Source organism: Psittacula echo, assembly GCF_963264785.1.
Source record: "Psittacula echo genome assembly, chromosome: 12".
Classification (NCBI taxonomy): domain Eukaryota; kingdom Metazoa; phylum Chordata; class Aves; order Psittaciformes; family Psittacidae; genus Psittacula; species Psittacula echo.
In genome coordinates this window covers 8,652,940-8,668,994 of record NC_137747.1, presented here as the reverse complement: position 1 = coordinate 8,668,994, position 16,055 = coordinate 8,652,940, and the positions used below count along the sequence as shown (strand labels likewise).

Here is a 16,055-nt window from a genome sequence, read left to right as displayed (position 1 = left end):
TCTGCCCCATCCAGCCCCTCAGATCCATCGGGAATGCCACCAGGCTGGAGCATGTAAACCTGACATGTTTTTATCTGTACAGAGACGCTGGTCACCCCCTCCCCCCCCCCATACCCCAATAAAAGCCAACAAAAAAAGCGCATTTCAAATAAAAAGTAAAAAACCAAACCAAAAGAATCCAACACTCGACCTCCCCCCACCCCAACCCCCCCAACCCAGCCCCCAACTGGGTCTCAGGTGGGAAACGGGGCCGTGCCGTGGCCCCACGTGTGGTGGAGATGGGATAAAGTGACCTCTTCCAAACGGGATGCGGAGGGAGCCGGGCCCTGGGCGCGCTCCCAGCTCGCTCCAGCCAGGGACAGGGCAGGGGTTCAGTAGTACAGATGCCACCAGCCCTGGGGACAGTCCTGGAGGGTGGCCCAGAGACCGGGGTGATGGTTCCTAGGTAAAAGGCTAAAAACTTAGGAGGGGGCCAGCAGGGACAAGGCACTGAGACCCCCCCCTTTTGGCTACTGTGTCCCCACCGGCATCCCCGCGGCCATTGGGAGCCCGTTTAGGACTCCAAGGAGGAGTGGGAGACGCTCTGGAGCAGCGCTTTGTATATGGCAGAGTTCAGGAAGCGAGGGTAGGAGTCTCTGTGCATGAGCGTGTAGATCTGGAGCTGCGCATCGTCGAAGGTGTGCGAGGACGGCTCCTGCATCTTCCGGTTGATCACTTCCCGCACCCGCGAGTCCAGGCTCACCTGGGCAGAAACAGGGGGTGAGGGACAGGTTCAGTCTGGAGAAGAGAAGGCTCCTTAAGGGGAGACCTTAGAGCAGCTCCAGTGCCCAAAGGGGCTGCAGGAAACCTGGAGAGGGGCTTGGGACAAGGGCCTGTAGGGACAGGCCAAGGGGAATGGCTTTAACCTGCCAGAGGGGAGACTGAGATGAGCTCTTAGGCAGAAGCTCTTCCCTGTGAGGGTGCGGAGGCGCTGGCACAGGGTGCCCAGAGAAGCTGTGGCTGCCCCATCCCTGGCAGTGTTCAAGGCCAGGTTGGACACAGGGGCTTGGAGCAAGCTGCTCCAGTGGAAGGTGTCCCTGCCCGTGGCAGGGGTTGGAGCTGGAAGAGCTTTAAGGTCCCTTCCAACCCAAACCAGTCTGGGATTCTATGCCATTGGGAATCAATGCAGCACTTTAGCCAGACATGGAAAACCACAGTGTGCTCCAGACTATATCTGTACCATAGCCAGGGTGTTTTGGGGCGAGCTGCAGGGAGCTCGCTGGGTCATAGAATCACAGAATAGTCAGGGTTGGAAAGGACCTTAAGCTCATCCAGTTCCAACCCCCCTGCCATGGGCAGGGACACCTCACACTAAACCATGGCACCCAAGGCTCTGTCCAACCTGGCCTTGAACACCGCCAGGGATGGAGCATTCACAACCTCCCTGGGCAACCCATTCCAGTGCCTCAGCACCCTTACAGTAAAGAACTTCTTCCTTATATCCAATCTAAACTTCCCCTGTTTCAGTTTTAACATGTCGTCCCCATGTCCCCTTGCTGGGCACAAGGACGGGGTTCAGGCTGCTCCCACCCTCGATGCCCCCATTCCAGGGATGCTCAGAGCTGGGATGCGGCATCTCCTCGACCCGCTGGTGCCCTCGTGAGGTTTCAGCCCCGCAGCACAACCAGGCCCTTGGGTCCCACTGCCGGCAGCATCCCGGGGATGCTCTCACCACCATCCATACACAAGCATGAAGCAAACCACCTCATCCCCAAATTGCTTCCGAGCTGGACCAGAACCCTCTCCCAGTGCCGTGGTTTAATGGTGGACGGGGGTAATGATTGGATTCGATGATCTTAAAGGTCTTTTCCAACCTGGTTGATTCTACGACTCTAAGGAGCATCCCTCCCAGCCCTATTTTAGCCCTGCGGCAGCTCTGCCCCATACCTCCTTGGGCGAGAGGATGGAGATGTAGTCCTCGTAGATCATCCGGGCCTTCTCGTCGATGGTGTGCTTGTTGCACTCGGCCTTGAGCTCCTCGCACGCCAGCCAGAAGAGCATGTTCTCCTCGCTGTACTCAGTCCGCAAGAACTCCCGGAAGACGTTGCGGCCCGCGGGGCTCTTCATCAGCTTCTCAAAGGACTGTGCCCAGCCCCGCACCTCCTCTGGCGTGGGCTTGGCGCTGCCGGGTCCCCCCGGAGAGGGCAAAGGGACAGAGTTATGGCCATAGTGTTCCCCCTCCTCAATGGCTCATCCCTGAGCATCCCCAGTCCCATCCCTGAACCCCTGTGCCCATCCTGCATGGAGCTAATCCTACCCCTCTGCTCTGCTCTCATGAGACCCCCACTTGGAGCACTGTGTGCAGTGCTGGTGACATCAGCATAAGGACATGGAGCTGTTGGAGCAAGTCCAGAGGAGGCCACGAGGATGAGCAGGGGCTGGAGCAGCTCCCGTATGGAGCCAGGCTGAGAACATTGGGGCTGTTCAGCCTGGAGAACCTCATAGCAGCCTTCCAGTGTCTGTATCAGTATCCAGTATCCATCTACAAGGATGCTGGGGAGGGACTCTACATCAGGGACTGTAGCGATGGGACAAGGGGTGATGGGTTCAAACTGGAACAGGGGAAGTTCAGGGTTAGATATAAGGAAGTTCTTTATTGTGAGGGTGCTGGCACAGAGTGCCCAGAGAAGCTGTGGCTGCCCCATCCCTGGCAGTGTTCAAGGCCAGGTTGGACACAGGGCTTGGAGCAAGCTGCTCTAGTGGAAGGTGTCCCTGCCCGTGGCAGGGGTGGATGAGCTTTAAGGCCATTTAGTTAAGAGGCTGCTCTTGGTGTCTCTCATCTGAATATCCCAAGCTGGGACCTGTTCTGGCGCTGGCTTTGCACAGACCCAAGAAGAAGGAGCAAAAGCCCTTCCCTGACGCTCTGAGCCAAGCAGGGATGGGCTGTCATCAGCCCAGCACCCCTCACAGCTGGGAAGGAGGGAGCAGACGCTCATTACCTGCTGAAGCAGGGCAGGAGCAATCACTGTCAGCACTAATCAGCATGCCTGACCCTGCTGGGCCTGGTGCTGGGCTGTGTGTGGAGGGTGCCCCAGGGGGTGGGTGCTCGGTGCAGAGTAACTACACTGTGTCCTGTGGTACCTGCGCGCTGATCCCAAAGGAACAGCCCGTCTCCTCCTATCCCTCTGGATATAAGGTGGGTTTAAAGGGCAGGATGAGGCTCTGCCCTTCGGATGTAGCCTGAAAGCTCCTGAGGTTCTTGTGTGCCTCAGTTTCCCTGTGCAAGGCACCCAAGGGCCACTATTGCAGAGAGCTGCATCCAGTGGCTCCATGCTCCCATTTCCTGCTGGGAACCAGGGACACAGCATCAGGACCCCCTGAATCCTGGTGCCTTGATCCTGCTCCTCATGTGCGTGTGCCAGCAGGCAGGATATGGACCTGGGTTCCATGGATGGAGGCAATGGGGACCATGCTGTGCACCCAACCCTGCGGCACTCACCAGGCTTCACAGTTTGGGATGGTCTCCAGTTTGGTCTCCCGGGACGCCCTCCACGCTCGCTCCCGGTCCTCGTTCCTAACCGGGGACATGGAAAGGTAGTCAGGGGCGCTGGGGACGCACTCGCACCCCATATCCCTCACCCCGGCACAGCCAACTTCCCTCAGGCCCTCCAACTTCAGTGCCCAGGCTGACCGCAGCGCTTCCTGCTTGCGACACCATCGCTCCCGCTCGCCCGGAGTGGCTGGGATGTGCAGAACCTCCCTGCTCACAGCACCCCTGGGGCTCAGTGAGTCCCGGAATGGTTGGCACCGGTCACTGTGTGCTCCATGAGGAGGGATTTCTGTCCCATCCCTGCCCACAGGCTCTTGCAGAGATGGAGGAGGGACACAGGGAAGGGTCACGCTGCTCAGAGCAGCACCCTGGAAGGAGATGTTAGGGGCAGGATGCCCTTGCTGCTGTGTAAATGCAAGGTCATGAGATGGGATCAGGTGAGAGGAGGCCCCAAGGACCCAGTGGGGGTTTGGATGGGGCTGACACACCAGTGCTGGGTTTGCACAAGGCTCAGCTTCAGCTCAGTGCTGTCAGTGGCTGTAAAGCCCAAAGGCATCGGCAGTGGGAGCAGGGAGATGCTGAGGAGGGAGGGAGCAGATGAGTTCTCCAAAATCTGGGCTATCCAGAGAATAAGGAGCTGGGGATCCTCGGAGAGGATGGGAGATGCAGGTGACTGGCGGGTTGCATCCTTGGCTTTGGGCAGTGCCGGACTCTGCTCCTGCTGCTCCAAGGCAGAGCGGCCTGGGAGGGCTCCAATGGACATGGACCATCCACTTTGGGCAGAGCACTGCAGCCATGAGAAGGCAGCTCAGTGCTGGGCATGGACATGAAGCCCTCCTCCTGCCCTCCTGCCCTTCCCTGCTTGAAACAGGCAGCAAACCCCTCCTGCCCACACAGTGCTCAGCCAAGCTCAACCTGAACTCACCAGGGAGAGCAACACCACCACTGTGCCCATCTGCTCCAAAACACCTTCACACCCTTCCTGACCTTTCAGCTCTCAGCTCCCAACCCATCGTGAGCACGCAGCATCCCGGAGGCTCGGCTCCATCCCAGCTGCCTGTGGTGTGGGTACCACAAACCGCACCCAAAGACCACGCTGCACCCAGGAGCCAGGGATGCTGTGGGACCCCCCTCTCCCTCAAACCCAGGCGCCTGCTCGGGCAGCAGCCACATCCAAGCGCTCGGTGCTGCACAAAGGATGGAGGACGAGCAGCACACGAGTGACCCCCGCATCCCAGGGACCCCTGGATACGAGACAGCGCCGAGGCGGCGGGGGGACATACCATGAGCAGCTGCAGCAGCAGCACCAGCAGAAGCAGCAGGCGTTGGGGCGGTGGTTGCTGGCGGGTTGCACCGTTGTCGGAGAAGCCTCATGCCGGGACATCGGAAGGGGTGTCTCTGCGGACGCGGGTCCTGCGTACTGGAACGGGCACACAGTGAATGAGCGCAACCGTCCCCAGCCACATGTAAGCACATGGAGTAGCGCAAGGGACCCCCATGCAGTGACTTGCTGTGATTTACTTCCAGCTCCCGCTTTGGCCGGCCCCGGGGCCATCACCTCCTCACCTGCTTCCCAGCCTCATACACGGTGGACGGGGTTGGGTCGTGCTCCAGGGGCTCTTCTGCTGCTCCGGGCTCCTCCCAGCCCGCGGGTGAGCCCCCGGCTAAAGTCCCTGCGGCCTCCTGGATGGAGCCTGTGGGGAGGGAGAGGAGCGGCACTGCGTTACCATCACCAATGGACCCCTGCCTTGGAGGGGCTGCTCCGAGCCCTGCGCGGGCAGCGAGCAAAGGCACAGCGCAAGAAAAGGAAGTGAAAAGGAAAGGAGGAGGGGAGACGGTGGAGGATGCTCTGCCAGCCCCACGCTTCACCCAGGACCCCGACCATGCTTTGGTGGTGCTGCTGAGCCCCGCAGTGGGGCTGCGTAGGGTGTGGGGCTCAGCCCTCAGCCATGCCCTGTGCTATGGGGAAGCACCAATGGACCCCCCCAGTGCCTTCATGCGCAGGATGAGGAAGTCAGAGCTGCTCCACAGCATCATGTGAGTGGAAGGAAATGGGGGGTGAAGAGTTTTCACAGCGCCCAGCACCAAAACAGAACTCGCTCTGTGCCAACTCCAGTGCTCTGCACCACAGCAGAATGGTCCCACTGCACCCATAAGCTGCCTGTCCCTGCCTGTCCCTGCAGGCATCGTTGGTCCAGCCTGGAACGGGGATGCTCCTGGGCAGGAGCAGTGCTGGGTACCAAGGCTTAGCACCCACCTAGGGATGGTGAGGATGTGGTCACGTCCACCTCTACATCCTGGGCAGCAATCGCAGCCCTTCACCTGCCAGAAAGAAGGAGCAGGAGCAGGGTGCAGTCCCATGTGCCTCAGCCCCAGCATCCCTGTGTCGAGCTGCCCCAGGGCCATCACCTCAGGTCTGAGCCCTGCAAGAGGGATGGAGCCGGGATGCAGGTCCCAAGTGGGGACAGGGCTGTCCCCTGAGCCCATGGTGCCTTGTGCCTGGTTTTGCCTTCCAGGAGCTCCTGCCCTGGGCCCTCCCAACCCTGCTGCTGGCTCCCATCGCTCCTGCAGGAACCAAAAAGGAGCAAGTCCACGTTTCACTCCCAACTGTCCCTATTTATAGCCCCGGGTGCTGGCAGCGCGGCCGTGACCTTGTCACCGGCTCAACAGTGCCTCTGCTCCTGTCCCCCCCGTGCTGCCCTCGGCTCCGTCTGACCCCAGCACTAATTACAGGCACTGGTGATGGCTGTGGGAATGGGGCGAGCAGGGGGGAATCCTAAAGCTGGGAAAACCCTGCTTCCCCCCAGCCCATCCCCAAGCACCCGGATGGTGGGTGCCAGAGGGACACAGATATGGGGACAGCACATGGCATTGCTCCAGGCTCTTTGCTTCTGCTTGGCTTTGGCCAGAGCAGACCCACAAGCCAGAACACCCCAGAGAGGCATCAGGATGGAGCAGCATCCCCCAAGCAAGGAGCATCCCCATCCCATGCATGTGGGGTGCACTCAGCACCGGGCCAGGAGGCAGGACCAGCTCCAGGTTGGCTCTAAAGGGCAATGCCACCACACTGTGGACCCCCAGGGCTGGTTTTGCACCCCTCAGCACCCCCATAGCACCCACAACACAGCGGGGGCTGCAGGGATGTTGCAGGGGCAGCGGATAAGGAAGTCCCATTGGGCAGCGCGGGGAAGGCGGAAGCGCACACGTGAGGCTGTGAAATGAGGAAGGGTGACGAAAAGGGGACGTTTCCTCACCCCAAAAGCCCCCTTAACCCGAACCCTGTGTGAGCCTTTGCCATCACTGCCTGGCGCCAGGGGCCGCAGTGGGGCTCCCCATGCGCTGGTGTCCACAGGCCCAGCTCATGCGCTCAGTGATGCTGAGCATGGCACAACCTCATCCTCTCCTCATATAGAGAGGGGACCCCCATGCAACCGAGCTCCCCAAAATCGCTGTCAAAGGGAGCCTGCCCTTCCATTGGGCTGCCCCCCCCACAAAGCACCCTGTGCCTTGCGCACATAGGGCAAAGCAGGCACCACAATCACCCTGTGCCAGCCACCATGGGAGATGTGGCACCAGCGTCCACACACAGACGAAACCAAGGTGATGGCAAGTACCGGCCATGGGGATGACACCCCTCCCTGAGCACCCTGATGGGGATGATGCTGTGAGCAGCGTGGTGTCCCCTCCCCATCATCCCCAGCACAAACCAGCGCCCACCCGGTGCAGGACACTCCAACACAACCCTGGGTGCGCACCAGACCCTGTGCCACGGCTGGAGGGGGGGATCCAAGGGGAGATGCCACCGGCGCATCCATACCTGCACCTCGGCCATCCCGCGGCGGCCGGTGCCAGCCAGGGTGACCCCGGCCGGCTCAGGGGGAGCGCGGCATCGCCTGCTCTGAGGGCAGGGAGCCGGGAGAGAAGAGAGAAAGAGAAAGGCCCTGAGCACATCCTCTCACAGGAAAGGGAGTGGTGAGGGAAGTGGCAAACGCAACCCAGAGTTCAGGCCTTTTTTGGGAAAGCCCCGGCTGCAATCCTCACCCCAACAGGGCACAGCGGGTGCCACCGGCGGCTGAGCCAGGGCATCCTCGTGCTTCCCGTCCCTTGGATCCAGTGGCTTCCACAGGCATGAGGACAACTGAAGCAGTCCCGAGACAGGCCTGGCACTGAGCACGGTGCTGGCTCAGAGTTAGTCTGGGCACATCAGTGTTGGCACCAACCCCATGGGCAAGGAAGCAAGGAGTGATGGGCAGATACATCCCTATGGTGGGCACAGCCTCGTCCCCAGCACTCACTGCTGGTGGTTTCCATGCTGTGCTCCAGGCATCCCCAAGGGATGAGGATGGGCAGCGAGGGAAGGGGCTGGTACCCAGGGCTGGGCTGAGTCAGAGCCTCACACAGTGCCTCCCAGCAGCATCACCCCAGTGCCGGGGATGTGCCAGCCTGAGGAGTGTGGCTCCATCGGCCAAGAGTGACTCACAAACAAAGTTGCTTGGGTTTCTTTCCCCTTTAGAAGAAACAGAGAGAGAAATCAAACACCCGACCTCTGCTGCCTTGGTTGAGTTTGCCTTCGGCACCGCTGCGGGTGGAGGGGTCCAGCCCTGGCACTACATCAGTGGACCACACAGGGACATGGTGGCTGCTGGTGGCTGCCTCTCACTCACATGGGCATCAATGCAGGTGGAAAAGGGGAGAAAAAGGGAGGAAGAGGGGAGAAAAAGGTGGAAGAGGGGAGAAAAAGGTGGAAAAGGAGAGAAAAAGGTGGAAAAGGAGAGAGAAAGGTGGAAAAGGAAAGAAAAAGGTGGAAAAGGAAAGAAAAAGGTGGAAAAGGGGAGAAAAAGGTGGAAAAGGAGAGAAAAAGGTGGAAAAGGAGAGAAAAAGGTGGAAAAGGAAAGAAAAAGGTGGAAAAGGAAAGAAAAAGGTGGAAAAGGAGAGAAAAAGGTGGAAAAGGAGAGAAAAAGGTGGAAAAGGAAAGAAAAAGGTGGAAAAGGAAAGAAAAAGGTGGAAAAGGGGAGAAAAATGGAGGAAGAGGGAGAAAGAGGGAGAAAAAGGGAGAAAAAGGGAGAAAGAGGGAGAAAAAGGGAAAAGAGAGGAGAAAGAGGAAGGGGAATGCTGACGTCCCCCTGCACGCTCCCCCAGGGCACCCGGCTGTGCCATGTGCCCGTTATCAGCCTGGCCCAGTGCCCCGCTCGGCGCAGGCACTTCCCTGTGGACACGGAGCCGTTATCTCCTCCCTTCCCAACACCGCACATCCCAGCACCCAAACACCAACCGGATCACACTGCGGCTGTCCCCAGCCCACCCCATGCGGATGGAAACGTCCCTGTCACCCAACGGAGAGCGGCCTTGTTGCTCATCACAGACATCCATAGGGATCGCTCAGCCGGGGGTGATGCACAAACCCCCTGGTAATGGTGGAGACCCCAACCCCGGCCAAGCCGCCAGCACAGCCAAGCCCCTGCCACACACCAGCACTGCCTTGATGTGAACAGCACCAGATCTGGATCCAGCCCCTTTCCATAGGAGGAGCTGTAAAGCACCCTGTGAGACCGGCCACGCTGGATCAGTGCAGCAGAGCTCAGCAGCCCTGGCTGCCTGCACATCGCTGCTGGATTCTCCAGTGTCTCATAAGGGTTCAGCAGCCTCCCTGCCTCCTCCTCCCTGCCTTTGTCTCCCTCTGACCCGTGCCAGATTAGGCTGAAACCAATCACTGAGCACAACCAGACGTGGGCCAGCCCTGGGTGGGTGGCAGGGGCTGGTGATGCTCTGCTGGGGTTACCCCATGGCAGACACCACGGAGCCTTAACCCACAGCCAGCCCCAGCCTGCACACAGGAAGCTTTAGGAGCTATATTTAACCCAGTCTTTTCCCACCCCCTTTTGCATTCTATTAGAGAAGGATTAAAGGCATCGAGCCCCCCCCCCGGCTTGGGCTCACCCCGGTGCTATAGGCTCTGGCCGGGTTGGATCCCTTGGTCACATTGGGATGAGGGAGTGACAGTGCTCATGTGGCCACATCCCTGACACCCACCGAGCACGTGTCACTGATAACACCACGGACGTGCCCATGCACGTGGCGCAGGCGAGCGGGTGCCTCTGCCCTGCAGTGATTTGTCTGCTGTCCCCTGGGACTGGAAAGATGGGTCCTGGTGATGGGAACTGGGAGATGCTGCAGCGTCTCCCAGCATCTCCTTGGTCCTTCACAACAGCCAATAGTCCCATGGGCACCTGTCCTGATGATGCTCAGGTCTGCACCTCCGAGCCCTGTCCTCTCCTCACCTGTATTCCTACACTGAGCATCCTCCAAGCCAAATCCCACTGAAAGGACCACAGGAACCTCTCCATCATCTGCTGCAGAGAGGCCAGTGGACCCACAGCTCTGTCCCAGCACAGCCACGATGGGCACAGCATTGCCAGTGCCCACCCTCCGGCCCCTTTTGCACTGAAACGGAGTTAATTATTTCATAGCATAAAAATAGCACCCGTCACAATCAGCTGGGGATTTAACCAGGCAAACCCTGACAATTATGTTTCTATTAGCAGACATACCGCGGCGTTGTGAAGGCAAACTCCTGTTAAGCATTTGGTAATGATCCATGCGTAAGGAGAAGAAAGATCACGGTAATCAATACCCAGCAGGGGCTAAACCGCATGGATGGAGCCCAGCAGACGATGGGAGGGAAGAGGGAAAGGAGGGGTATGGCATCGGTGTGGCCACAGCGAGAGCTGAGCCATGGTGGTGGTGGGATGCTCTGTGCTCATGTGGTGCTGCCAGCCCATGAGTCCGAATCCCAGTGCATGCCAGTACGGGCAGCACTGCATCCCGCTGGGGACTAGGGGGCAAAGGAGGGGGCATTAGTGGCAATTAGGGATGGGGATGACAGGAGGACTGAGGATAAGAAGGTGAGGAATTGCCCCTTCCAAGGAAACAAGGAACCAGGCAGAGAATCACGCCGGGATTGGGATGAAAAGGAAGGGAAAAGCGGCTCAAAGGGGTCACTTACTGCAGCTCCGAGTGCTCCCCAGTGCAACCAAGGGGTGATTTCCTCCCCAGCCCCAGCACGAAACCAAACCCCACCGGCTGCATCCGGAGCCACCGGCCGGGCACAGGGAGGAGGGTTGGGAGCCGGTGGGTCCAGTCATGCCAAGGACAGGTCTGGCCCTGCTCTCAGCCACGCTCCCTGCCCAGGGCACAGCCCCACGCAGCATTGATGTGGTCAGGGCAGGGCTGAGCCAGCAGCCGGCTCAACCAGTGATGGGACCAGACAGGCTGGGGTTACACCAGCACAATGGCTGGGGACCAGGGGGACAACCCCTAAATGCAGCACGCTGGGTTTATGCTGTGGGCTCCATTGCCTGCACACTGACAGCCCTGATGGATGCCTTTTGAGGTCTGGCTTCAGGTGGATGTGAACATCCATGGATGGGCTGACACCCCAGACCCAGTGCCACCACGGATCCCTGGACCAGAGCTTGCAGAGCTGAGCTTTCACTTGTACCAGTAAGAAAACTTCCACATCAGACTTTTGTCCTATGTTAAAACAGTGAGGGACAGCAGAATGCGTCCCACAGGAGACTGTCCTGCAGGCAAATATCCACGGCAAGGGGGATTTGGTGACCTAACACGTTGGAGCATCCCAAGGGATGCGGGTGACCCCTGTGCTGCAGTCACAGCAGCCTCACTGCCACCGCTGCAGCAGCAATGCTCTGCCTTGCCCCAGCCATCACAGGCAATGGGAGCTCTGTGCTGCTTATTTAAACCCCAAGCAAAGGGGAAGGAGGACGATGGGTTCAGCTTGGCCATGCTGGGGAGGAAGGAAGTGCTGTCACCCTGTTGGGGTGGCCCCAGCCCTGGGGCAGCCGCTGCATCCCTCTCTGGATGGGCATTGCTCTCAGGCTGTGATGCCACTGGAAGTGTTCCGGGCTCGGATCATGGTATTGGTCCTCACTGGGGATCTCACCAATGTCCAGGCCTCGGTGATGCCCATTGCCAAGCCCATGGGATGCTGCAAGGTGCAGCTGTACCATGGGAGGACACAGGAGCCGGACACTGCTGTCACGGTGTCCCCACACCTCCCTTGTGAGCTCGCTCCTCATGGTCAAACCCACACCAGATCCACAGCAGCATCTTCCCTTGGGCTCTGTTGGTTTTCAGGGCTATAGCTTGAAGCTTTACCTTCCTCTTCCGGGGTTCCTGCTAATGCCAATCTCTACCTGTTTGCTCTTCTCCTGCCCTTTGCACTGAAATGCTGCTTGGGCATTCGCCTTCGGTCATAGGAAACTGCTTAAGCCCAGGCTCAGTTCATGCTTGCAGGAGGGGGAGCAATGGGAAAACCCAAATCCTTAACCCCAAACCCCCTTTGCTGGCTCTTTGACCCCCTCTATACTGAACCAGCAGGAACTCCAGCTCCGGGAATGGGCTGATATTGCACCCTCAGCCTGCATCGAGGGACACTGGGGCTCTGCTCCTCCGATACCCATCCCATGGCTGCCGCGGAGCCTTCGCAGTGTTTCTGCCTTCGGAATGGGCAAGCACTGACAAGCACATCAGGAGCGTGGCAAAGCTGGGCCCCCAAACCCAGGGATCTTCCCAGCCCGAGCACAGAGCCCTCAGAAGGCAACTGAGGCTGCTTCCAAGCGGTTAGAGAACTGGAAGGGCAGCTTGCTGCAGAGCTCCACCATCCATCTTCCTGCTGTCAGGAAAACCCCTTTTTTCCATGGTTAAAGTGAATGAGTTGAACCCCAAAGGATTTTGGTGTTCCCCTGCCTGTTGCTGCCCAGAAATAACAGACAGAAGGAATTTTCCATGCTCCCAGAGAGCACCTTTGCAGGAGGGTGAAGATAGGTCAGAACTCAGGGGTTGCTGCCTTGTTTTACACCAGCAAGAGCCAGTGTTTTCATTTCACTATAGCTTGACCCCAAAGCCACCAGTTCTGTGTCCCCTGATCCCACGGAGCAGGCCCAGGGCTGCACAGGGGCCTCACCCCCTGGCTCATGGACCAGCACAACGCAGAGCATGCACAGCTGGATTCAAGATGCTCAATCCCTATGAAAGGTGTCCTGAAACTCCTGATGCTCATGGCCCTGACCCGGCTGGACCAGGACACTGATGGCCACTGCAGAGCCGCTTCCTGCTCTGTGCCGGGGTTGCTGGAGTCCCCATTAGTCAGCAAGTTCAGTTTCTTCCCCTCTTACGCCACAGAAGATGTCGGGCACTCTTCCCCAGCCTGTCCTCCCCATGGGCAAAACCCACCATCTAAACACGTTATGGGATGAAAGCAAGCGGTGATAAGCTCCAGCATCTTTCCTTCACCGCGGATTAAGAGGTAACCATAAAATAATGCATATAAACAACTGCCTCCAGATCCACCCCTCTCTGAACTGCTTTTGCGATGGAAATGCTTAGAGAGATGTGCAGAGAATAAGGAACTGAGTAATAGGAAGTCTCAGCACAGGCCGTGGGCCCCGGCTCACCCGGAAGCCGCTGTTATTCCAGGCAGGACCTGAGGCGTTGAACCCCGAGAAGTGGCACAAAGGCAGCATTGCCCGAGGCCTCGCTCTGCTTTTGGGGTGCTCGGGTATGGCCCAAGGGGCAGGAGCATGGAACCAGCCTGAGGAGGAGGAGCAGGAAGCGGAAGACAGGACACAGCATGGGGTGGCTCAGGAGCGCGCGGCTCCTGCCTCCTCCTGAGCTGCCTTTCCAAGGTGGCTTTATCCAGTGGATAAAGATCTGGGGGGGGAAAAGAAGAGGAAAAGCCACAGCAGGTTGAGCTCATGCTCTGCAGAGGCCGAGGAGTGACATGGTGGCTGCTTCGCCACCCTCGACCTGTTGCTCAGAGGGAAGAGCCCTGAGTTCCCTTTTGCATGAGTCCAGCTGCAACTCAAGATGCTGTAGCCCAAGTCCAGCCTAAAAGTGAGACTGCAGCCACAGACCAGCAAAGGGGAGAGGATGCGCTTCAGAGATGAGCTACTCCTGCGCTGGGGCAGGCTCAGCATCCACTGCTCTGCCAAGGTGTTCCCCTCCCTCACCCTCTCTGGGTTTCAGCTGCGTTATCCCAACATCTGCCTTCGGCTCCTTCTTTTTGCTTTTAATAATGATACCAAAACAGGCACCCGCACCCTGATTGAGGTACCTCCATGTCACTAGATTCCTGCTTCTCCACTCTAATCTTATTGAGGTGGAGCGTGTTTAATTGCTGAGGAACACGACTGTATTTTGATTAGCAGCTTGAGTCATTGGTGGGGAAGGGCTGAAGCGGAGGAGCTAAAATCCTTGTAGGGAAATCTGATGTGGCGCTATCCCTTGGGAGTTATCCTGAAATATGTACCCACTGGGGCGACCCGTATTCCCAAGGAAAACGATATCCACCAGGATAGGGAACGCCGCGGGCTCCGCTCCTCCAGCGTGATGGGGCAAGTGTCTCTATGGATGGGGATGGCGGAGGCGCATCCAGAGGGGAATGAACTCCCCTCGCAGCAGGGAAATCCCTCCCACTCACTTAACACTTTTTGTTTAGTTTCTTAAATAAGGCCATGGATCTGCGCCAGAGCAGCCTCATGGAAGCTGCGGGGAGAGGGAGCTTCCCGGGGGAGCCTTCCCGTGCCCAGAGCCATGATCCACAAGTGGAACAGCTCCGGGTGGCCCTCTCCAACCCTCATCCACAGGGACACTGCGCCAAGTTGCTCCATCCCGACACACTGCCCATGCGATGGGCTCGTGCTGGGCAATGCTTGGATGTCACATCCCGATGGGGAGAGCCGTGTCCCCGTCACCACCGAGCCAGGTCCCTGCACCAACCCTATGGCTGTGCCGCTGCTGGACCACGCGGTGGGGACCAGAGCCCGCGATCGCCCTGACCTCAGCCGACCTCCCCGAGCCCCGGTGCTCCCCAAGCCCTGGACAGCCAGGTCCTCTCCCTATGAGGCACAGCACCAAGGCTTGGGGAGCTGCATGGGAAGGAGGGATCCTGGCCAAGCGAGGATGCTCCATCGCTGCCCTAGCACCCACCTGTGGGTGCACAAGAAGCCGGGGAGGCCTCAGAGAGGGGAAATCCTCGCTGCAAGCTCCCCCCATGGGCTGGGCAAGCCCCGGCCCTGCGGCTGGAGGGTGCCCCCCTTCTTCCCCCTCCCTCCATCCTCCTCCTCCTCCTCGCCGGAGCCCTGCCCTCCCGCGGGGTGATGCGGCGGGGAGGGCCCCCTCCCTGCTCGGTGCTCGGGGTCCCCCCCTCCCCTACAACTGATCCCTACGGAGCATCCCGCTGCTCCCCCGTTTCCCTTCACCTTTTCCCCCCGCCAAAGCCCTCGCACATGGGGCTGGTGACAGGAGCCGCCGGACGCTCAGACGGACACAGCCACAGCCGGAGCTCTCCATCAGCCCCGGCGCTCGGAGCGTGCAAAAGGGAGGATGCACCGGGAGGGGGGGTACGAGCAAAGCGGGGTCCGCCGCGGGGGAGCGGCGGCGGCAGCGGGGAGGGCGCAGGGCGAGGGAGGGGGCAGCGGGCCCGGGTCCCCCCCCCCCGCCCCAGCCCCGCCGCATCCCCGGTGCGGGCCGAGGGGTACTCACGGGCCGGGCATCCGCGCAGCGCCGTCCGCAGCCCCCGGCGGCCCCCGGCTCCGCCGCTGCGCTGCTCCGGGCTGGGCACCGGAGGGAGAGGGAGAGGCAGCGGGAGCGGAGCGGAGCGGGGCGGCTGCACTGCGCACGCGTCCCCCGGCCCCTGCGATTGACTTCCTAAAGCAATTGCAGCTTTGGCACTTCCTCACGTCAAAACACACACACAGAGACAGGCACACAGGGACCGGCACCAGCGGCCGCTGCCGGCATCCGGCACCCGGCATCCAGCACCAGGCATCCCATACCGGCATCCGGACACAGCAACCAGAACTGGACCCTGCATCAGAACCCGGTATCAGTACCAGCATCCATCACCAGCACCCAGTATTAGCACCCATCACGGTACCCAGTACTAGCATCAGGCACCTAATACTTGATCTGCACCAGCACTCAGAACTGGCACCAGCACCAGGCACCCAACACTTGCACCCTACATCAGCACCCTGTACTGGCACCCAGCACCACCATCATTTGCACCCTGCATCAGCCCTATGCATCTTATACTGGTACCCAGTACCAGGCACCCAGAACTGGCACCCTGCATCAGCAGCATGCACCCAATACTTGCACCCTGCATCAGCCCCTAGTACCAGCACTTTGCACCCGGTGCTGCCACCCTGTATCAGAGCTGGAGGTTCCCTCTGTCCCTGCAGGGTCTTCACCCACCCTGGAGCACGGGGCAGGATTCCCAACGGAGTGATGTGTCCCCTGGGAGCTGCTTCCCAGCCCAGCATCCCTGCCCAGGAGCAGCTTTCCCTAAATCAGTGTTTTCTCTGCTATTATTCCTTTCTCAAAAGGGGGGATTATGCGTGGCTAAAAATAAAAGCTGATAAAACTTTGGGAGAGAAAAGAGCCATGAAAATTTCATGATCCTGCCAGCCAGGGAAATTATCCCACTTTATTATTTAAAACCTCA

General features: G+C 59.3%; 1 protein-coding gene across 2 annotated transcripts; it reads right to left on the bottom strand.

Moving 5' to 3' along the window:
- Window positions 1-234: 234 nt before the first annotated feature.
- RGS19 (regulator of G protein signaling 19) lies at window positions 235-15,188 on the bottom strand. 2 transcript variants are annotated; one of them, XM_080627784.1, is made up of 6 exons: window positions 15,092-15,188; window positions 5,096-5,223; window positions 4,813-4,949; window positions 3,479-3,553; window positions 1,927-2,161; window positions 235-742 (listed from the first exon to the last, which is right to left on the bottom strand). In XM_080627784.1, the coding sequence occupies exons 3-6, from the start codon at window positions 4,911-4,913 to the stop codon at window positions 554-556; spliced, it is 600 nt and encodes a 199-aa protein (XP_080483910.1). In that variant the 5' UTR covers window positions 4,914-4,949; window positions 5,096-5,223; window positions 15,092-15,188; the 3' UTR covers window positions 235-553. The 2 variants fall into 2 exon arrangements, with proteins under 2 accessions (XP_080483910.1, XP_080483909.1); XM_080627783.1 differs by lacking the exon at window positions 15,092-15,188 and adding an exon at window positions 7,347-7,451.
- Between the last annotated feature and the right edge of the window lie 867 nt (window positions 15,189-16,055).

Coding starts and splice junctions, on each gene's coding strand:
- RGS19 (XM_080627784.1), bottom strand. CDS start 4,913: ATGTCCCGGCATGAGGCTTCTCCGACAACGGTGCAACCCGCCAGCAAC. Junction 3,554..4,812: donor TGCTGCTGCAGCTGCTCATG/GTATGTCCCCCC, acceptor GTCCCCGGTTAG/GAACGAGGACCGGGAGCGAG. Junction 743..1,926: donor CCATCCTCTCGCCCAAGGAG/GTATGGGGCAGA, acceptor GTTTCTGCCCAG/GTGAGCCTGGACTCGCGGGT.